Source organism: Camarhynchus parvulus, chromosome 2, assembly GCF_901933205.1.
Source record: "Camarhynchus parvulus chromosome 2, STF_HiC, whole genome shotgun sequence".
NCBI classification, from domain to species: domain Eukaryota; kingdom Metazoa; phylum Chordata; class Aves; order Passeriformes; family Thraupidae; genus Camarhynchus; species Camarhynchus parvulus.
The window spans coordinates 77,935,645-77,959,337 of NC_044572.1; the positions used below are offsets into that span (position 1 = coordinate 77,935,645).

The 23,693-nt window shown below is 43.2% G+C and overlaps 1 protein-coding gene across 1 annotated transcript in view; it reads left to right on the plus strand.

Annotated features, from left to right (window-relative positions):
• Positions 1-400: 400 nt before the first annotated feature.
• The window catches only part of ANKH (ANKH inorganic pyrophosphate transport regulator), a 103,788-nt gene continuing 80,495 nt past the window's right edge, over positions 401-23,693 (plus strand). Inside the window, exon 1 of the mRNA XM_030971310.1 lies at positions 401-970. Coding sequence (XP_030827170.1) covers positions 875-970 — 96 coding nt within the window. The 5' untranslated portion in view covers positions 401-874. The remainder of the gene's footprint in view (positions 971-23,693) is intronic.

Consider the following 23,693-nt stretch of genomic DNA (forward strand, 5'->3'; position numbering starts at 1 on the left):
GACAGGTGCCGAGCCCGGCGCGGCCCCGCCACGGCCGCGGGCGGGGGGCGCAGCGCGGCCGCTCCGGCGTCGGGAGGAGCCGCTCGGTGCCGCTCTTTCCCCGCCGCCGCCGCCGCCCGTCTGCGAGCGTGTGTCAAACCCACGTGCTCCGCCAGCCCGCGCAGCCCGGAGCGGCGCCCCACGGCCGGGCCCCGCCGCCGGCCCCGCAGGGCCCCGCACAGCCCCCTGCCCCGCAGGGCCCCGCGCCGCCCCGCACGGGCATCGCTGCCGGCGGCCGCGCCGCACCGCGGCCTGCGCCGTCCCCGCAGCGGCGGCGGGGAGGAGGAGGAGGAGGAGGAGGAGGAGGAGGGCGGTGTTTTCCTGCGCGGCGCCGCGGCCGTCGCCCCGCCGCCGGCGAGCGTCAGGCGGGGGGGGGGCCCGGCCCGGCCCTTCCCCTGGCCCCCGCGCCCCGAGGATGGCAGCGCTGCCCGCACGAGTGGCTGGCGGCGGTGTCCCTCCTCTTTTTTTTTCCGGCAGCGGCGGCGGCGGCGGCAGCGGCGGCGGATCATTGTTGTGTGGGAGGAGGGCGGCGGGGATGGACTTGATCTCTCGGGTCTCCTGCTAAGGCGGCAGCACAGCGCGCCCCGCCGCCCAGCCAGCGCCGCGCCGGGCAGGGAGGGACCGGACCGGCCCCCCGCCCGCTCCCCGGCTCTTTATTTTTAGGGGGCTCTGCTGCTCCTTTCCCTCTCCCTTATCTCCCCCCTCCCCGCCCGCACACACGCACAGGGACACGCGCGCACCCTCCTCCGGTGCCCTTTCATCCTTCCCCCCGCCGTCCTCCCGCGCCGGCTCCTGCCGCGGCAGATGCGCCGCGGGTCACCGCGCAGCTGGGACTATGGTGAAATTTCCAGCGCTCACTAACTACTGGCCCCTGATCAGGTTCCTGGTCCCTCTCGGCATCACCAACATCGCCATCGACTTCGGGGAGCAGGTAAGGCAGCGCCTCTCCGGGGAGCGACCCTCTCCCTCCCTCTCTCCCGCAGCGCCGGGCTGGCGCTGTCGGTGCCTCCGCCGGGAAGGCAAGGGACGGAGAGCCGAGCCGTGCCGAACCGAGCCGTCCTGCCCTGGCTCATCGCGCCGGGCGGGGACTGCGGCCCCGGTGCCGGCGTGCCTGCCCCGGTGGCCGCCCGAGACCACGGGCTGCCCCCACCCCCAGGAGATGCCCGGGGAAGGATGGCAGGGTTTGGGTTGTTTTGAGGGATTTTTCCCCCTCGCATTTCAGGATTATATAATCTGAAATTACATAATGCATTGGCCGGGGGCTGGCAGTGCTTTATCCCCGCGCTGACACGGCCGCTCAGGTGCAGCAGCCCCTAGCGCAGTGCAGCGCGGCTCGGCGTCGGCGGCCGGAGCGGGGCGGGCGGCCCGGCTGCCGCCGCCCGCTGCCGGAGCGGAGCCGCGGCCCCCCCGCCCCGCAGCGCCGCCGCTGCCGCAGCGGTTCGGGCCCCGCCGCCCAGAGCCCCCGCCGCGGCATGGCGGGAGGAGCGCGGCATCCCCCGGAGAGCCGCTCCGCACCCTCCGGGCAGGTGAAGCTCCGGCTGCACCCCTGCCCCCGCCGGTGCTCCGTGCGTCTCAGCACTGCTGCAGTTCTCCAGCGGTGTTGGTGACCTAAGGCTGTCCCCTGGCACGGGCACCTAGAAGATAGCCCGGTGTATCCAAGCCCGCTGTCAGCCTATCTCCCTGACATGCAGCCACCCCATTTCGTGCTCCCAATCCCCGCTTGCTGCGTTTGCACCGAGAACATATTCAAGGCTTGATGTACCCACTCCCCTGCCCAAGCTAGTCTCGTTTGCCCCTGCACTGGGGCGTGGGGGAATCTCTGCTCTCACGTTTTGGTATTTTTGACAATCCAGGCCCTGTCTTGTGTTAGGCTGCACTATATGGGACCTGTCATTACATTTTTAGTAGGATGTCATACACTACTACTTACTTGCAAGTGTTAAGCTGGGCAGCCACACTAAGTATTGCACCCCATATAGCTTTATCCTTGTCCTAAGCCCCTCAGTTTGGCTAAGATGAACAGACACTTGCTCCTGTGCTTCTTGAGCAAAGATATCAGAAAATTAGTGGGTACTTTCAAGCATTTGTAAAGAAGAAAGTGAAAGGAAAAATACTACAGTGGGAAAAAATAGCTAACATTAATCATATGTTTGTCATGGTTGTGTCAATCGCATTTGGATTCCTAGTCCTTTAAATAAACCGCAGTACTAAAAAATACAATTCCATCCTTGTCTAACAACTATGTGCTTTCCTACTAAGTCAGTCTTCTTTAAGCATACTGGGGGAGAGGGAAGGCAAATCTAAGTATAGAAAAGAGAAAGGAAAAGGAGATTTAAATGCTAATAACTATGCCATGTTAATAACATATAGTAGAAGTTAAATTGAAAGCAATGCACTCAGCAAACTGAGTATGACAGGTGCATTCATACAGTTTGCTTCGTACAAGGTCAGCTCAATTCAAGGTAAATGTCAGCCTATAAAAAAACATCTCCATGGCTTCAGTGTGCTCTGAACCAGGATTTCAAAATTTGCAAGTGATTTTATAAGCAAGGGTCCTTCTGTCTGGCTGGGTACCAGAGGTACAGGAGGGATGTGAATCTGTGAATGATACATGTAAACACTTCAACTACTTCGACAGTGTTAGGGACAAAAATATCTTAAAAAATGTGTTTTGTTTGATAGCCAAGTCATAGGATTGGGTTTTCAGGAGAGTTGGGTTTATCCTTGTCTCAGATGGCTGCCTGGGGAGATATTTAATTGAAAAGGGAGAAATCCAGCCTGCTAGAGCTCTAGCTTCTTTCAGGAGCAGAAACTGGAAAGACAGTTTTTTTACCAGCCTTACCTACATGGAAATCAGGAAACTGAAGCAGGGACAAAGCTACTCCATGTCTGAAGGGTTCCTCATACAGACAAATAGACAGTGATTTTATTTTCCTCTATGTAATACACGAAGTTAGTTTTTGCACTTGTACAATGTTACTGTTGGAGTTGAGAGACTGAAAGTACATTGACTTGCTGAGCCAGTCACCTTCCTGCTTTACATTTTCAAAAAATGCAATAATTTTAGCATGAGACATGAATGGAAGCAACATAGAAGAATGGGTGTGCCAGCAGATAGCTCTGCAAAGGCTGCAGTACCCCCTCCTTTGAATGTAAAATGCAGATAACACAGATTTCTAAGAATGATAAGGGAAGGAAAATTTGTATGAAGGAATATTACATGCTCTGGGCAATGCTGTAAAAGAGACAAGAGAACTGCAGGTCAGAAGTAAAAGATGACTGTAAAAAAATTAGGGAGAGAATGGACCTTGCCTGACCAGGGAAGAAGAGATGTATAAGAAATGCCCTAAGTCATAAACCCTTTTGATGTATGGTATTCATACCTTGCTCCCTCAAGCAAGCAGAGTATTTGGAAGTAGAGCATTTAAAGCAGAGCCTTCTTAGCAAAACCTTATACTATTAGATACCTCAGTATTTAATAAGTAAGAAACAAAGAGAATCACTTTTTTTTTCCTATTATCTTGAGAGGCTTTTCTATGTGTTGAGTAGTTGAAGTCAATAGCAAACATCACTAGAAATTTACCAGATCCCTGGTATGCAGCTGCCTCTAGGTTTCTTGCTAGGTTAAGGGAAATTTACAGTAAGGCTAAAGATTGTTTGCAGAACATAGGTTAAGGCTGTCACCATTGCCCCAAATAAGATGCTTGGTGTGGCATGACTGTTTAGTTTACAGGAAGTAAAAAATGCTGGTACAGTGCTTAAGAACTAATAAGCTCAGTTCCTGAAGTCACTTTCAGAACCGCTACAGCCAGTGAAGAGCATCCTGTTGACCCTGGACTCTAATCCAACAATGCCTTAGGACAAGACTACATTACAGAGTTACTCTAATCTAGTGAGCTGACCTCATTTCTTCACCTCATAAATTCTCTCAGACAAATACCTGATTTTTTTCCTTTACTTAAAAAAGTAGTCCTGATGCAGGCCCAGGTAAATTACCAGAATATTAGAGAGATAAACCATTTCTAATTTACTTTCTTGATTTCCTTCTGCAACCCATTTCTAGTTTATTGACAGTGCCACATGGCTTTTATAAAATTAACTACTACATACCTTTCTTAAAAGTATGGCCTTCAGGAAAATAGTCCAAACTATTTTGGCTAAATGTTCCTTCTCCACTCAAGTCTGTGTCTCTGTGTGTCAGTAATGTGTGTGTTCATGTGCACACATCTATATATATTTTTTTCTCCAGGTATATACATGCCCTCACAAATATACACAGCAGAGCATTTTCATCCCAAGAGTTTAACACCACCAGAAGAGAGATAGTCTCTTTTATTCTGCCATTGAGAGGAGCTTTCAACTCTCAACATCTTACCCTGAGATTCACAATAATTACTGTTGTCATTAGAGCTCGGTCATTGGAAAATGAAGTTTGCTATAAAAGTTCTGGCTCCCTTGAAAAATGTTGGATGCACTTGCTCAGAAATAAATAAATAATGCCTCCTGTGTGATGGAGAGTAACACAACCTAAAACAACTCGACCAGCAAATAACAGCATTGCTACTCTGTGGGCTCAAAAATCCGTCACCACCCACATCAGTTTTCCTTTTAGCAGAGTTCCAGAGCTGCTGACATATATTCTGGTGGCCTGACTTGTAACATAAATGTGCATTTGCATCAACATTTTTACAAAGGGAGAAAGCTGAGGCGGGCATGAATTCACTAACTTAGTCAGAAGCCCGGACTCAACCCTAGGCAGCGCTAAATACAGTTTGCAGGTGTGGCTGGGAGCTCTCTCTGGTATTCACGGGGTGGCAAAGGCCAGGCAGAGAGCAGTGGTTCGATCTCAAGGTCTGTTTGCAGTAGTCCAATAGTGCAGGAGTTATCAATGGGAAGAACACTAGTACGGCTTTTTTGTTTGGGTTTTTTTTTAACTTTGTAGCTATCATGTAGCCAGCCCCTGGATCATTAGTTTGTATCACCGTCAGTAGCTGTTGGCTGGGCAGTTTAGCATGCCACCATAACTTATGTATGCATGCATGGTGTTCAGTGGCTTGTGGGCTCTTGGAAACTAAAACTGAGCAAGCACAGCCCTGCTGCCTCTTTCTCCAGAGGGCACTCAGAGAACTTGCCATGCATTGCCCATGTTGTAGGCATATGAGATTGTTTGAGATCCAACAGATGAGCCATAAAGAAATGCTAAGTGGTTTGGATTCCAAATTATTTTACAGTAATTGCTGGTTTTTCTTATATTTGTTTGGGTTCTTTTGGACTGTTTTTGTTGTTGTTGGTTTTTTTTTTTTTAACTTAAAAAAAAAAAAAGTTGCCAGAAAAGAAGAACAAGTCATGAATAATGTATCAAAAAGAATTAGTGAGCTTATTGTCTACCCATGCCATTTGCAAACTTGGTAGGGGGTTAAACATTTTGATTAATGCCTTATGAAGCTTGGTTTTGGGGTAAGCATTATTGTCTGGACGTTCAAAACAAGTAATGGGAGAGTTCACATTCCCAGCTGTTCACCAGGGCTTTGTGCCAAGTTGTGTAACCTTTCCATGGCACAGTTTCCCTGCCTTTGAAGTGTGCCTAGACACCTACCTGCATGTAGATGTAATGAAAATTCATGTGTCAGAAGCACTCTTTGATGAAAGGTGCTGTGTGAGTGCAAAGTACCCCTGTTATTGATGTTGTAAGAGGTCAGGGACTTGTTTCAATTGTGTAGGACTTTAGTACCATATAAACACGAAAGCTAACAGCATCCTGTAATTGGTGTACAACGTGGCTGTATGTTATTACCACAACCACATTACTAATAGCGTGACAGAAATGTCCTATTTATTTTAAATGAATGTGAACTACACAGCTTTTTTAATTAGATTTAGATTAAATTATGTTGAAGAAGGAAACATATACAGAGTATACTATCAACAGAATTTTTTGTTTTTATTATTTTCCATGGCATTATTTTGAAGTAGTTTCTCTTGCAGAATTCACAAGCCAAATGGTCAGGGAATGACCACTGAAGTATATCTAACTTTCCTGTTTAGAGTGAGTAGATCCAAGTGAGATTGTCTATGAAGGATTAAGAACCAAACCACACACACCTGAAGTAGTAACTTTAAGGATCTATACCTCAGTACTGTCTCCAGAGACTTTTTTGTAAGCAGAGCAGCTTTACTTCTCTATGCATGCCAGCCTGAGCCTTCCAGCCCTGACTCCTAAATGGTCCTCTGCCAGGCTCTGGGGGTTTTCACACCAGTGCTAGATGGGCTCTAGACCACGTGGCCAGCTCTTGAGACTGCCCAAGAGATTAATTAGGCTTATATGTCAGTGTTAGTGCAGCGGGCGTTGCACACCAGGCATTGCACTCACCGCTCACGCAGAGCGTTTGCTGGCATTTCGCAGCAAGCGGTGCATGCTGAGATCTGGGAAGAAGTCAGAGATCTCATAAAACATTTGCAGATAAAAGCCAAATCTCAACAGAGCGCTAATGTTCTTAAAGGTGACAAAGACTTACTCCTGGCAGCTAAACCAATATCTATTTGCATTTTATAGCACGCAAGGTACAAAATAAACAGGTTATGAAGAGCACTGGGGCTATCACCACTGGAGATTTCACATGGTACTAGAAATTATGAGAATGAACCTGCACTACTAATGAGGTGTCCATTCCCTGCAGTGCCCCATGTAGCCATACTGTAAAATACATAATCTTGAGCTAGGACCTATTTTGCTTAATTTGCCAGTACCTTCACCTTTTTTATCCTGCTCTCTCCTTCCTTCACAAAACCATCCAGTTCCCTGCCTCCCACTTCCCATGGCTGTGTCAGCTCGGCACTAAGGACTTCTCTGGTCTTCTTATGCTTCGCTGTTAAGACCAGGCAGGTTTTGTACTTGATTATAACCACTAAGCATGTCTGAATGCATTTGCTATCTATAGAGCTGTAGAGAGAGCTTATTTCCAGGACAGGTTGCAAGGGAGGGGGGAGGGGGGTGGAGGACAACAACTCCATGCAGCACCAACCAGCCACTTTTTAATGAAATCATTTAATTAATCTCAAAACTGTAAGTTCAGATGATATTTGCCCACCAGGTTGCTGGAAAATAAAACTTTGAGGTCTAGGGGTGGAAATTATTCTCGCTACCAAGAAGTCTAGCTCATGCAGTGGGAGACAAGGAACATTTACAACTTTGCCAAGCAGTCCCAGTTCCCAGTCTCTAGGCTGGAGGGCCCTCACTGGAGATACTGCAGTCATATTATCATTTGATAGCCGCTGAAAAAGGTGCATGGGGTAACCAAATACTTCTCATGCTTATTTCAGAGATAGGGAAATTGGCTCCTCCTCCCTATGCCAGTGGAAATCTAGAAGACTATGCTAGAAATCTAGCATCAGGAATTGAAATGAGTTGAAAATACCCCGTCTAATTTTAAAACATGGGTTCAAAACTGAAATTTTGAAAGGGGTTTGAACCACTGAATTCTACATTGTGTTGAGAAATCCCTGAAGTAAAACTTTTGAATGTGAAGTGGACTGACCATTTGATTTATTTTGGGGCTTTTCTTGTTTATTTCTTTTTGCTGCCTTTTTTCAAAGCCAAGAAAGCTGATTTCTCTTCACATTTGCTTTGGTCTGAACTCATTTCTTTTTAATCATTGTTCATTTTGCTGCTGCCTGAAGAAGTTGGTTGTATACAAAGGCTTATATGGCATGGCCAACCTTATGACTAAAGATAAAGCGTCTTTTTATATTCAAAGAAGGCATACACTCAAGGCTCTAGCTCTAGAAGTGCAGATTCTATCTGTTCCTATCTTGATCTTAGACAAGACATTCCTCCTTGTGTGTGTTTCATCAGTTCTAAAATTGTGATGTGTTTCACAAGGCAGTTACAAAGTATATTCCTTCATATTTGTAAAACATGGATGTAAGTTGTTGTATAAATAGAAAATTTAAATATATCTGCCAGCTCATCCAGAAAACTCCATGCATAAAACTGAGCAATTTCAAACAGATTTTGCTTTGCAGCTACTTTGAGAAATGTGTGATGTTTTTAAATAACAGATATTACTGTTGAGCTCAATTACAGTTTAAATGGCATATCAGAACATGCATTTCTTTAAAAAGTATGGGTAATTTGTAACCATCTTATATTTTAGCGAGCTAATTTAATCAGCCATGGCTACCTCATGCTCTTTGTACTTGGGAACCTATGGATTTTGGGGTGAGGGAAACAGGAATGTTAATATGCAATTAGATCATCAGATTGCACTTCTTTCAGCTTGCTTGATTTTCTACTGACATGATATTGCTGTAGCTATGGCTTTAGACACCACCACTGTCTTTTCAGATAACCATTAGATAGAGAATTGAAAAAGAACCACCACAAGAGATGTAAATGGCCTGTGCACTTTGGTGTCCGAAACAGCAAAGCTCTGCAGTTTTCCCATGTTCTGCCTCCTTTATGGTATCACCTCTCTTTCAGATTTTCCACAGGATGTCACTACTTTGCTATAGAGTTTTTCTACGTGTGCACTTTTTCTTGATGAGTTCCCTCCCAGTGTAATGCAGAATAAAAGAGCCTGTGTGAAACATTAACTAAGAATAATTCCAGATGTAAATATGCATTTTGTTCCAAAGAGGGCTGAAGTAGAGCATTGTTACTTGCAATAACACAGTTGATTTCCACAGCCTTTGCAAGAGCATTCTAAAAAAAGGTCAAAGGAAAAATACTGGAGAGAAGGGAAGCGTTCGTTGAAAAATAAGTGCCACAAGGGTGTGAAATCTCAAGTGCCATTTTAGTTGTTTTCCCAAAGATCATGCAAAAAATTCACTGTTCCTGTTTTGTCTGGAGTGTTACTGTTGGAGAAAGGGTGGTCATTATTGCCCAACATGTCCAGTTTGCTTTACTGATGTAGTGGTTCAGCAAGAGTTCAGCTTTTAGTGTGAGAAGTGAATAAGCTGCAAGACACTACTTATTATCAGATGTTTTGCTTCACATAGTATTTCTGCATTCTTAAGGCAGTTTTTTCAACCCTTTTCAATTTTTACAGCCCAGAAAATTTTCAGTGGAGTGCAGAGAAAATTCACATGCATAGGAGCTGGAGAGCATACATGGTTTTATATTTCTTCATTACCTGTTTCCAACTCTTTGTAAACATTCCCTAAGGTACCAGGTTCTGTAGGCTGAAAGCTCACTGAACCGAAACATGTGCCAGTCTGCTTGTGACAAATACGTTTGAAAGGCTTTTGGCTGGGAGATGGTCTGTCTTCTGGGCTTCTTACCTGTGGTTTGCACTTAAATTAGTGAAGTAAGTCAGATGCAGGGTGCACCTGAACTTTAATGTGCTGGCATGATTATTGCCTATACTGGCTGAAGAATGCAGTGGTGCCTGTCAGCTGGGACTGATTTTTTTCCTTCAAGTCAGATGTGCAGCTTCTGTAGTTATAAGGGGTGCAACCACATCACCCAATGTTCCTCCCTTGTTTTTTTAAAGATGATGTTTGACATCTACTTTCCTCAAAATACAGGGCTTATGTCTAGATTTTATTGGGCTCTTATTCGTGTTCACTCCCTACTCACCCCTCCTTCCTTCTGCTGCATACCAGTGACCAATATCTTATTTTTGTAACCTCTGCGTTAGTATACAGTCACTGCTGTTCCTGTAGCTATGGATAGTTAAGGTGAGGTAGCCTCTGATCGACCTCAGGCATCTTCACTCCTCAAGACAAAGGCTTTCCTTGCCACAACATACCAATGTGCTCCTAGAATTTGGCAGCCTTTGATCTCAAATCTGCTGTCCTGCAGATGGAAGACAGACACTTGAACAAGTCCATCATTGCCATTTCTTCTGTCAGCATCTTACCAATTAAAAAACCTTTAGGCCATTTGAAAAGAAAATGAATTGTTAGCACCATCTTGGAGTGGGAAGACACTTCACATTTTTGGTTCTGTTGAGAGGGGAAAAAATGTCAGTTACACAAGTAGAAAGATTATAGAAGTGAAGCATTTATAGCTTGGATGGAAAAGGGGGTTTGATAACCATCTGCAGTTGTATGAACTGTGGTGTGGTCATGAAGGAGAGGAAAGGGGAAACGAGGTTAGCTAGGTCACTGCTGTGGAGAAGAATGTGGGCAGGAGTGGTGAGAAAGACTGGGCTGGTAAACACAGATTAAACTGAAAAGATTTCCAGATTATTTTCCAATTAAAAAGCAGAGGATTTTCCCTCTCACACTTTACTTCCTTCTAAACACTTTACTTCCTTCTAAAATGTGGCACAAGGAGTGCTGACCTTCAGACAGGATTTGGTGGTGGTGGTGGTTGTGTTTTACATAGGCTCAAATGCAGTGGGTTACCAAAAAAAAAGTGTTGTGATCACTGTAAAGTGATCACATGATGGATCAAACCCCAAGACCACATTTTCAGAGCTTGAGAACCACATCCTCCTCAAAGGCATTCAGTGCACTCTAGAAGGGCACTGTAATTATGGGCTCTTACAAAGGTGCAAAAAAACCTGTAAAAAACCTGCAGCTTAGAGGTGAGAAATTTCTTTTATTAATAATCGGTGGTCATGACATAGTTTTCTCACAGTGCCCTGTTTTTCATATGCTGCCTCCCAGATTCAGCATACAGAGAGCACTTGCTGGGAGGAGAAACAGAGCTACCTAGCTAGTAGAGGTATTGACTGTGAATCCTTGTCTTGTTCCTTTTAGAAGCATTCACTGGAGGCAGCGTGCCCTTTGCTACCCGAGTGAGCAATACACTGTGTTAGGGTCTCCCTGGCAGAGCTGAGGAAAGAAAAAATCCAAACAAAATGAACTTACCAAAATGCAGGAACCTTTCCAGTATGAGAGAAGTAGAGTGTTGAAATGTCATCACTGTGGAAGTAAGGGAGATCTTAACTCTGCTTTTTAGCTGCAGGCTTGTTGAGTTTTTTTAAAGGCATAATCTGTTGTGAGACAGGTCTTGGCAAGCACAGGGGAAGTTTCGGTCCTGTGGTCCCATATAGTGTATGCCCACAGCCCTGTATCCTTTCTTGACCTGCCTCACTTACCCTTTCTTACTGCCTTTCCAGTTCAGTTCTTTGGGTCCTTTGCTTGGCTGTCCCATGGGTGCTGCAGTGTATCAGTGACACAGACATCTCTGTGGCTTTGTTGCCAGACTGGAGCTGCAGTGCAGCACCTCTTCCTGATTGCTACCAGGGAGCCCATCCATTCCCTTTCTTCCTCCACTATGGCATTTTGGAGATGACTTTGAACATTAGAATTGTTTCCAACCCACTCAGCCCAAGAGGCCAGCTAAGAAGATGAGTTCAAACTCTCCCCAACAGATGTGAAAATGCCAGGTAATCCACTTGACACGTCTGGTCATTTTTCTCTGCACTTAGTAGCACATAACAACTGGTAATGTGAGCCTCCAAGTTTAGTGTGACAGCACTGTCAGCTTCCCCTGTAGTTATGTTGGGTCATAACAATTTTGGAATCTTAAGCATTCACTTTAAAAGAGGAGGAAAATCCAAACCGCACAACATTTTCAGCACATCAAAACACCAAAGGCAGTCATCCACTGAAAGCTTTTTTTTGACACAGGTAAACACATTTTTCACATGCTTCTTTAAGACACACATGCATATGTATGTGGTGTGTTGTGAGCAGGAGACTGCCTTTATAGGAGAATTATACACCGAGGGGTACTAAAGTACTGTCTTGATTACTACTGACTTATATGCAAGATTAAATAAATGGTCAAGCAAATAAGGAGATGGGCTGTAACTGCTCATGTACCTGATTTGTTGCTTATAGTTTGAGCCATCTCTGGTTACATGTTGCATGTGCAAATGCTGTTTTGTATTTGAATCCATGGTTTTGTACGTGGATTTTAGCTTTTCAAAATGTAATCTTGAGAGCAGTCCTGTTCACTGCACCACTGTTCTTTATATACTAGTGGGCAGTCATTTTGCTTCAGAGTGTTTTATTTCAAAGCATGAAAGCATGACGACCTTTCAGCATTCAGAGTCTTGTTCTTATATGAACTTTCTGAGATGCAGTCAACGGTCTGCTGGTTAGGACATGCTCCAGCATTGTAACACTCTCGGGAAGAGCTTTTGTCAGCAGTGCCTTCTGGATCTAATATATAAGTAGTGTGGGTTTTTTCTGTTAATACTGTGCAGAGGCCAGTGTTTCTCTTTTTAAGTAAATTCACAATAAATCACAGCCAGGTATCTTGCTTGACATTTTCTTATTCCAGGCTTGACCTGTCGGTGGGCTTTGAGTCGCTGTCCAGAAAAGGCCAGTGTCGTGGTGGGCTAGCTTTTCCAAATCACAGCATGCAGTTCTTGTCAGCTGCAAGCTCCTACCACATTGTGGGTGGTTGCATCACTGAGGAGAAAATAGCTAACGAAGGCACAATCATTGCCTCGGGACTTTGCCAAGGAAACCTCATGTGAAGTTACATATTTGTGACTTTGAGCTCCAAGGGTTTGGTCATGCTTGCAGTAATCTGCAGATGTGGGGTCCGCTGTATTCTGTGTGCATCCAGAGATTTGAAAGGGGAAATGAGTGGTAAGAAAGAGGGGTTTAGATCAAGTCTGAAAGGAAAAGGCCTGACATCCTTGGCTTTAGAAATAGAAGTCCTGGGTCATGAAAGCTTTTCACTGCACTAGAAGGGCTGAAATGCTCTAGTCAAAGTGACTGTAGGGCCATAATTTCATCACTAACCTCTTGCTGAATAACAAACTAGAAACTTTTTCCTCTGTCATTCTGCTGAAAGTGTAAAGTAGACAAAGGAGGCATACCAGTGCAAGTTTAGCTTAATGAGAAGGCTATCAGGTTCTGTGTTGAGACCAGCATTGAGAAGAATGTTAAATCAATACATGTCCAGCTGGTGATAAAGGATAACCTGCACTTAACTGTAGAAATAAATAGAGGTAAAATATGACTCACTAAAATATGACCTTTTTTCAAGAACAGAGAGTAGTAGCAGCACATGAAACTATTAGATATGAATACAGTCTCTTGAGAACTCTGAGTGTGGAGTGCAAGAAATAAGCAAATTGGCTGGACAGGGAAGTGGTTCTGTCTGCAGCCAGAAGAACAAAGAATACTTGAGTTTGTTGTTTTGGGTTTTTTCACTCTTAACACACTTATAGCATTAGGGAACCCTAAACACTGTTCTGCCTTTCTGTTGACACAGCATAGGGTGAGGGATGCACAGTGAGGTTGGAACAATTACAAGAAAGGATTAGTAGCTTATTTGCAAGAGGTTAGTATTGCAACTTTTGGGAGTTGGTTTCAAAGGCAACTGCAAGCATGAGTGTCTCTTGTTTGCTTTCCTTGAAGAATAGTGCCTCTATAGTCTCTTGACATTTAGAATCAAATACCTCTATGCTTTCCTTCTTTCTGTTTTGGCCAGATAAGATTCTATAACCTCAAATCTTCTGTGTACATCCCTTTGTTTTGCAATTCCTTTGTGAAAGAAAGAAAACAACCATTGAGAAAGAGAGAAACAGGATATAAAAATAGGGAGCTGCCCTCAATTCAATTCTTTTTTTGTCTTCTACTGAATCCCTGCGTGGCAGTGCAGTGATGCAGCACCATAACCAACAGTCTGGCATCTGCAGCCTGCCAAGCTGAACCCTGAAGGATGAAGCATCATCAGTCTCATCTTTTACTGTCTGTTTTTGGCTCTTTGATTGTACATATATATTTAAGACAGGGGAGTTTTTGGTTTCAGCCCTTGGCTGGGGCCCTTCATGCACTGCTCTAGTTGGTGGCCCTGGACAGCTCCTGTCGCTTCACCTTGTCATCCTGCCTCCTATTTACTGCCCTTTTTTTAGTCCACAATAGTCTGTAAGCTTCAAATACCTTCTCCTCTTCGATCTCCTCTGCTTTTCCTTTTCTGTGGCTGTCCACAGGCTGGCTCCAAGGCACATCCCATTGCTGTTTGCAGACAAGCAACCCACAGTAAATACAGCAGCAAGGTGCCCACTGCGTGCCCCCAACAGATTCTGTCCTTGCAAGAGGCCTGGTTCAGCAAAATAAATGCTTAATTAGAAATCTTCTTTGTGTTTGTGGCCTTTAAATGTAGGCCTCGCTTCAGCTGATGTGCAGGTATTTATGTCATATGAGACAGCCAGACTTCAAATGAAGAATGTGAGCTTTGTAAAGCTGCAAGACTTTTATTTAGCAAAGGGTCCGTGCTTGCCGCTCCTTCCTTCAGACACGCAGTTGTGGTACCAGGCAGCACATTACCCAGCTGTGTGTGTTCCTCCTTTCCCACCCCACCGTGTCAGAGCCAGGTCCAGGTCGGTCTGGTTCAGATACTTTTTCTCTAGGACTGGCATGGCATAGTGCTGTCACACAGCAGTCACATGGCTGTGACTACTTCACCACTTGACCTGTGGCTCCCTCTCACCCTCACCCAGGTGGCCTGTTTTGAATTCCTGCTCAGCATGATGCCATGTAGGAGAAGCAGTGAAATTTTTGTCCCTGCATGCTGATGTCTGATGCACATGGTAAATGCCTGGTGTCCTCATTGGTGGCTTTTTTCAAAGAACCTGCAAACCAAGGTCGGAGTGATTATTCTCACTAAGTCTTAAAGCCAATTTCTGGATCACAGACAAGAATAACATTGCCTGCATTCCCCACATGCCTGTTCATCCTGCTGTTAGGTCTCATGGCTGTGGTTAGGTCTCATTGCTCCTGAAAGCAGGAATGTTTTCTTACCTGCGTGGCCAGAGATAAAGCTGTTGGAGTGCTGAGACAATCTAATCTCAACAAAGTCCCTTTTGGATCAGAGAGCACTTCTGCTCTTTGGTGTATTCTTTCAAAGACAATCCTTTGAGGAAACCTGGGAGAAGCATGCCAAGCTCAGCCAGTTGTACATGGGCATGGATATAAGGTGCAGAGAGGTCCAAGTGTTGTGAAGGTGATCGCTGTAGGCTTCAGAGAGAAACGTCCCCATTGTGAACCTGTGCATCCCTTGAGGGACTTTGATGTTCATGACCATTTTTAACATTATAAATATTTTTAAATGCTATATATAATTTGTCTTCAGACATTTTCAGGTCATAACTAAACTACTAGGCTTGTTCCAAATTAGGGATGGATGGCATGAATAGCACAGTGTGAGTCAGACCCATCACATGTTCCAAATTAAACTTGTGCTGAGCCAACATTGATCTTAAGGCTCTTTCTGAAATGTCTCTACCTTACAGATATTACTGACAGTGTTTCTACAGAGGTTGATAATGAAGAAAAATATAAAGCAGAAGCATGGAGAAAAACTGTATGATGGAAGGACTCAAAACATGCAGCTAGGAGAAAGTATTCTGAATTTAAAAGTTAGTGGAATTTCAGCTTCAGCAGCATATAGGTTTTGGCTTGCCTAGCCCTCTTAAAAGTTCAGATTGCAAACTCTAATGTTGATGGAGCAGAGTTGTCTCCTAATGACTACAGATTGATGTTTTCCTACCTAGGCATTGCAAGCTGCCTGAATTATAACCACAAAGGGCTCCTGTTTTCTGGGGGAGTCGGGGGGGAAGAGGAGTTATGAGGGTAACATAAAGATCAGAAGATAGAAGGCCTTGGAGGATTTATCTGATGACCTGTCCTCCAGTAGAGATAATGCATGCTCTAAGTGAGATTTCACTTGGGATGCTTTGCACAGTTATGGCCATACATTCTTAAGGCAGGTCAGTTCAAACTTGTTCAAAAGATTAGGCAAAAGAAACCCCAGCTATTAATTTCTTCTTTTTTTTTTTCATCATCTTATTTCTGAAGGTGAAACTGAAAGGTTTTGGTTTCTGTAGCCCAGCAAAGAAAGGTAGAGCATGATTAAGGTGTTTGTGAGGGAGATGGGATCATGTTTTCTGATGGGAAGATGGTAGCCTACCTGCAAACAGGAGGAAATTGAGTAGCAACATATGACTGTGAACAGACAATGAGTGCTTTTAAACTGGAAATGAGGAAGGCTCCCAGCTAGCAGAAGAATGAGACTCAGGAAAGAGCAGGGTCAGGAAAGCTGACCAACTTGTTTTTAAGATTGCATTAATGAAAGTCATGCTGTTGCAGGTGTGCCTGGAGCGCCACAAAGGATTGACTACACCCCTGCAAGTAGTTTCCATTCCCTTTGTGAAGGGAAGGTAGTAAAAACTTCTTAATCTGAATATGCTGTGATTCTAACATACTTGTTTTTCAATATTTCTACCTTCTTTAAAACAGGTCGTTGCTCACTTGAGACCTTCACAAATCCTGTTCTCTCCTAGGAATGATTCCCAAAAATGGAAGGTGTCCCCTCAGCCAGGGACACAGAGGCAGGGGGCTGTTTCTGCAGGGCTGACATTGCTGCCTCTGCTGCTGCTGCTGCTGCTGAACAAACAGAGCTCTGTTCACTTTGTGCTCCAGCAGAACGAGCAGGGGGCGGGGAATGGGACAGAAGAAGGATGAGCTCGGAGATGGAGGTTGCTCAATAGAATGAGAAAAACATAATGAGAGAAGAAAATGTATATTCTGTTTCATAAAAAAATTCATTCAATTACACATGTTAAACAAAATTTGGAAGGGTTTGCTAATGCCCTTTTATTGTTGTTCATGGGACACCTTATCTGTTCATTTTTTCTAATTTATCTAATGATAAATCAAAGCTAATCATATTGTCATTGCCTTTGACCCTGATTTAGGTAAATCTAAAAACATAGAATACCTTCCATCATTCTCATTGCTTATGTCTTCTCCCATGTCTTCTCCCAGCATTCCAAATAGCAAGCTGCTGTTGTGATATGAAAATAATTTTAAAGACTGAAGCATCCAGACTGTACTGAGAGCACTGGAAGAGACATGCTTATCTTCTGTTGGCCACTTTGGAAGTCTCAGTCTGTATATTTCCATACACTTGAATTATGTTGCTCTAGTCCTTCTGAAAGCAAAGCAACAATTATTACAGTAATGAAAAAAAATATATTACAAGTTTTGCAAGACACAGTACTTTCAAAAATGTGGCATTTTAGAAGTTTGGGCATTAAATTTGTTGGCTTCTGCATGGTTGGGCTACTAAGAAGCTGTATTGGTGTTGTTCTGGTAAGTTAAAAATGTCATTTTAAAATGTTTTTGTACTGTCACTAGAACAATGCATGACATAAGAAGGGCAAATGCTGAAACACAAGAGTCTTAAATCTGTGTCTGAGAGATTCTGCATTTTAATTTGGGTAAGTTGAGGCTGAGGAAAGAGGGACTTTCATTTTGCTTGGGGACTTTGGGATTCTTTTTAGTTTCACCATATACATGTGAGTGTTGGGGCACTGATGAAGCACAGTCCTGTTACTCTGCTGACAGCAAATGGAAGCAAAAGGCCCAACTATGAGGTGTGTCCTCCCTGCTCTGACCTGTGGCCGTCATCGGGCCCTACTCCTTCTTCATCCTTGCTGAGGAGGGATAGCCAGGGAGGGGGGTAGGCAAAAAGGTTTGTCTCACTCTGTCACTGCTGCATGTGCAAAGAGGTGAATCTTCCTGCCTTTATAAAAGCTGTTGGCTTTTTTTTTTTTTTTAATCAAGGCAATGTTCATTTTTCCACAAATAAAGTGGCATATCTGTTTACTTTATACTTACATCCTAGAGTAAGAAAGGCTGAAATCTCACTGCAGCATGCAGCATAGCTGTTCCCTTTTCATCTCTATGATCAGTCCTTATTGCTAGACTAATGCATGGGAAAATGGGTGCAGATTTGGTATTTCCCTACATATCTTCACTCCTTGAATAATCATTATGATCCCTCCAAAAATAGAAGGTAGCAATGTCCTTAGAAAGTAGAAAACTGGTTTTCTTTCTTCCCCAGTCTTTTTAAAAGACTGGTCTTTTTCATTCACTCTTGGTAGTGAATTAGGAATTTGCTGTATCATGGTTAACTAAGAGGAATAAAAACAGTCTAGAAATAGAAATGGGTGCAGCCTGTGCAGATAGATGTCAGCTGTTGCTCAATGTCATTGTGAAACTGTGAAGTCATCAGAAATAGTCCCCACAGGGTATGTGAATATTGGGCACAATGCTGGGTTTCCAAACTGAAAATAGAGAAAGAGAAACCTGGGTAAGGAAAAAGGAGTATCACAGGACATAAAAGTGGCTCCAGTTCTTTTTTGCTCACTGGAAGTTTTTGGCTGTCTGTAATGTCTGATACTCACAGAAAAGATACATGAAGATCCATGACCAATAAATGCACTCTTCATCCAAGAAGGCCTGTAGAGTTTCCCTATGCTTAGTGGGAACTCTGTCCACATTAACATTGAAGGCATGCAAAAACATGACCCTTGAAAGTGAACAGGAGGAGGAGATTTAGGAAAGGATAACTTATCTTGTTAATGACACCAAGGAATAAGACACTCAAGAGAAATCCAATAGCTTCAGCAGTAAAGGTCCCATAAGCACTGTCAAGGATGAAAAGGAAAACCTTTAAGAAAAAGAGGCAATAAATTTGCTTTCCAACTCCTTTATCACCCATTACATAAAAAAGCCTGAGGGAACAAAATCTTACCATTGGAAAGAATCTTAATGGCCCAAAACTCAGCCCAGACATTGGAACTAAAGCTATAGTCATCACATTTCTTTGCTTTCTGGACAAAGAACTTATTATGTAAAAAGCAGAAAAACACTCAAGAGCTTGGGATATGCCAATAAGCAAACCTCCCTTTACTCAGACAGTTAAAAACCAGCCTGTGAACCCGTCAGACCAATGTGGGCTTGAGATGAAGATCTATCAGTTTTTCACCTACAGGAAGCGACACCATCTGTGCCCTTTGGAGTTCCTCTTATGACATCAAAGCCAAAGATTACACAACTTCCATCAGAAGTTATTGCTGTTGTAAAAGTGAGGGTATCTGCTTATTCATATAACATGATTCAGCTTCTTTTGCTTCCAATAATGTTGAAATCACTGTTGAGTGCTTGTTCCATAGTAGTAGTGATGTTTCAGAAGAAAAAGAACAGGGAAGTTAGTAGTTTAAATACTTGTTATTGTATTACTGCTTCAACAATATTTCTGTATCACTTGTTTGCCATAGACAGAGAAGTCAGCAACGAAGGAGAAGGAAGCTGGCACTCATCATTGACAGAAGAGGAGACAATATGTGAAAAAAGTATTTTTACTTACAAACTTTTACCAGATAATTCTAATGAAGCTGCAGGATGTCAGTTGTAGAAAGCAGAAGCCAAATCTCATAGATTTTCAGGAAACTTAACAGAATAATGCAAGGAATTTTCTTTTCTTTTAATGGTCCAATACCCTGGGGTTTTTTTGTAACTGAAGGGTACTTCTGTGAAGAAATCCTTGGTATTGTTAAGATGCAGAGCTCCCAGGAGAGATAAGGAAGCCACTGCATTTGCCTTCACTGGATACCTAAGGAGTGCTGTCTTTGATGCCTCCATTGGACATAATTTTGCCCACTAACAAGCTCAGGCCTGAGCAAGCAAAAAGAGGATTTTCACTATACGCAAGTGTGAGATGTTTTCTGGGAATAAAGCTCAGATCAAGCTGATCCCTTCTAACATTAATCCCATGAAAATGAAATTTAAGGCAGTGATACAGGCAGGTTTCTGTTTGAAACTAAATTGAGAACTACTGTCCATGAATACTTCTATTTTCCACAGTTTTCTCTGGTGACAAATTTTTATGTTACCTGCAGAATAATAACAATACATATGGCTGACTATACCCATTCTTAACACAGGTAAAGGAGGAGAGCTTGTTAAGGCCATGAAACAGGCGTCTCTGAAGCTACAGCTACATTTTCTCTTCCTATTTTAAAAATACATAAGGAACCAATGTTTCAATATTGTATTGTCTCAATTGAATTTATTAAACTAATAGCAGGAATAGAAAAAAAAAATCAGTCTAGCCAAATCCATTAAGAGGTAGTGAGCAAGCTTCAGATAGCTCAAAATTGTGGAGGCTATACAAGAGCTGTAGAGAGCAAGAAGCATCATTTGTAGTATTATGTTTTGGAAAAAAATTAGACAAAAAAAGTCACAGGTTATAAGATGATATAATCCCACACAAATGTACAGTTACATTAAAACAAACAAACAAACAAACCCACAAATGGTTTACTTGATTTTTCTATATTACAGTAGTTTTTTACTTCTCCCTTTTACTATAGAATTTCATTATCTCATAGGTAGCGTACATGCAGACTTAGGGATACCAGAGCAAAGCTTAAAGATAAAAATTAAGTGTGCTTATACAGTGAAAGGGAATTTTTCATTATAATATCTTGGCTACCTTAGTGTATTTGTGACCAGAGAATTTAGACTTGAAGAAAGAAGAGTTTTTGTGTTTCAAACAAGCAAAAAGCAAAGAAGTTCGGTTACAGCATTGTGTTTTAACAACATGTTTCATTCTAGATCACCTACACTGTAGTTACCTAGTATTCTGAACATCCAGCATATTCTGTTTAAAAAGAACAGAAAAAAAAGAAAACATTAGTTTTATTCTAATGTTCTCTCTAGTTTGCATGACACTGCAACTGCAATTCTGTATTTGCAGTTACAGCAGTAAAAGAAGAAGTCAAAAAAGAATGTTTTCTCCAGAAACCCAAAGACCCACCTTTTCAGTGGAGCTCATTGCTTCTAAAGTGTGTTCTTTGCCTGCTAGCAGACATCCACCTCCAATTTGTATGCAGATGCTCTTGATCACGTGTATCTGAGTCATGTTTCTTCTGAAAATATAGGCAATGAATTCTGCAAATATCCAGCCAACCTGATGTACTGAATGGCCACTTATTTGCTGCTTCCTGTGCTGGGGTACAGCTGATGGCAGCAATGCTGCTGTGTTCTCAGCTTAGTTGTCAGCAGTGGGATTTTTCATAGCCTGATGGGTAATAGCATGCAAGATGAAAAGTGATAAAAATATGTTTTTCAGAAAGACTCACAATCTTAAAGAAGTTCTTTTTCTTCCACCAAAACACCTCCCCATCCTCTTCCCAGGTCTCAGCCCTTCTTATTCAACCAGCACCTAGTTTCTTCCCTTCCACAGCCAGGATCCCCTGGGGATTATTTACAGTGCTGACACCCTTGCTCTCACGTGGGTCCCAAAGCTATCTCTGGCAACCTCAGCGTAAGAGTGCAGCTAAGCTTGGCACAACTGTGCTGATGAACTGGGGGGCAGTGACAAATGAGAGGACATAGTGACACCACAGTCCCCTGCAGCTACTTCCTTTTAGAGAAAAGCTCATTAGTGTTAAAGCTAAATTTTGCTTAAGAAATGGGTACACTTTTGAGGTCAACAGCTGAAGAAGTAAAAGTTAGGGACAGAAGTGCTGCAAACAAATAATATGATAATTATAATTCACTGAATGTTTGTCCCAGTTAAGAACTCTGTGTTCAGATTTTTCTTCACTGTTAGTGACTGTCAACATTGCACCTGCCCTATCTAATAGGCGCAGTTCTGTGATGCAAGTCACTTGCTCCTTTGCTTAGTTATTTCCTCCCTGTTCAATGAATAGTTAGCCAATCTAAAAATAAATGTGAATTAGTCTGTAAAAACGATGTTTGGACTGCAGGCGTTAGATAGAAGCAAATTCAGCCAACCATTGTGTATGTGTGATAAAATGAAATCTGTGCATTGATTTTTCCCCTGCTTTGGACTCTAGGCCGCCTTGTATTTCTGGCTGCTGCTAGAACAATGAGGCTGTATCTGACAACAGAAGTGGACTTTAAAAAGCAAAATATAAATATTTGGAGTGTGCCCAGGGAGACGAGTCTCACATCTTCCTTTTCGCAACAACAGTCAGTCCCACTTTTCACTGAAAATTTGCCAAATTTGAAGTTAGTGTTTTTGAACTGAAGAAACAAAGCAAATGAGAAAATGTACCACCTTGAAAATGGATCTCCTGCTGTGAATGCAGCAGTTCAGTAGCAGGGACTTGATCCTGAGCGCTCTGTGGTGTCAGGGGTAGTGGAGGCTCCTGCATGACTGAGCTCTGGAGATCCCTGCAGATGTGTTGCACCAGACCCAATACAGGGAGGTAACTTGCTCTGAAGCTGTCATCCTGCACCTGCTCATGCTGTTGAGGGGCTCATTCAGATTAAAAAGAAAAACTCAAGTAATGCATGAAGTTAAAATCCCTCCTTTCTGCAGCACACCAAAAGGAAAGCAGGGTTTGTCTGGCCTGAGGCCGGCTGTGGCTGGTGCTGCACCATTGCTGTTTCTGTGCTTTCCTCACAGCCAGTGTGGGTGCCAGCTGCTGCGGGCTACAGAAGTGTGTCTCACCTGCTGCTGGCTGGGGACAGTGCAACTTGTGAGCTGCACTGAGAGATTATGGGGCTCTGTGTAAGCACCTTGAATGTCCACCAGGCTCCCATTTTGTTTGTCAGCCCAGTCTCTCCTTCTGCTATCTAAATTGCCTCCACATTCCACATTTGGCTGCAGTTGCAAGCAGTGATGTTGCAAGGGTTTCCATAGAAGGTTACTAAACCTTGATGACCCTTTGTTATCTGGAAGAACTTATCTTGCCAGCTGTTTTCAAGAGAAGAAGAGATGCAGAAGGCAAAGCTAGGTCAGTGAAGGTCCCTGAATACTTTAAAGGCCCTCAAATTCCTTGGCAAACAGTGATCAAAAGGAAAAAATTTCCAATGCTGGGAAAGGCAAACAGCATTTTTTGTTTTGCCTAATTCTGTTCATTTCTTGTGCAACTGTAACAGAAACTTCTGCAGAATCTCTGCACTGTATCTGAGTCATATCTGCTCCTGCATTTACACAGCACCAAATGCACACAAAATGGAAAGTACAGTGCTTGAACAAATGAGGATAGTTGTGTATGTGTGTGTAGGTAAAGGCAGGCATGTAGGATTGGGCAGGGATAGCAATTGCTCTGACTAGACACTTGGACCACAAGGCTCTACTTCCTTACATGTCAACAGACTGAATTTTTGTGTGAAAGAAATAAATCTTGGGGCTGCTGGAGGGAGGGAAAAAGGTTCATCCCTAAACCTACCTCAGGCCAAGTGAAAATAAAGAACTAGAGGTCCATATACAAGCTCAGTTTTCTGGCAGGCATAAAACTCTCTAAACTTTATAAGTCTGTATCATCATCTAATAAAAAAATGATACACAGAAGTTCACTGGGCACACAAGAACTCCGGGGTAGCAGCAAGCAGATCCAAATTTGAACGGCTGCTCATTCATTTTTTTCTCTTTCACATGTTGATGTTATCAGCAATGACTTCAGAGTCAGACTTTAGGTTAGTATTTATTAATATGTAAACCTGCATGTTCAAATAGGTCAATCTTAACAGTTAACTAATTACTAGTTAACTAATTACTATGGTGTGATTTGTGCAATGTTAACATCACTTAAGGAAGATGTGCTGTACTCCTTCTTGTGAAGTTTTGTTTCAAGGGGTAGAGACATTGGCTGAGTATTTATTTCATTTTACCTAAGTTCTTATTCCATCTTGGCTTAACCTGATTTTCATAGGACCCTGTTTGTATTTGTCTGTTTGGACAACCTACAGATAAATTAGTGTCTGTCAGGCAAGGTTATGTGATTGCCTTAGGACTCTGAAAACTCCGTCACTCAGCATAAACTGAAGAGTTGCAGCTCCAAGAATCTGGAGGCTTTCTCACTTGATAAGTGTTTTGATTCCCACCTCAGAGCCACCAGCATGTTTGATAC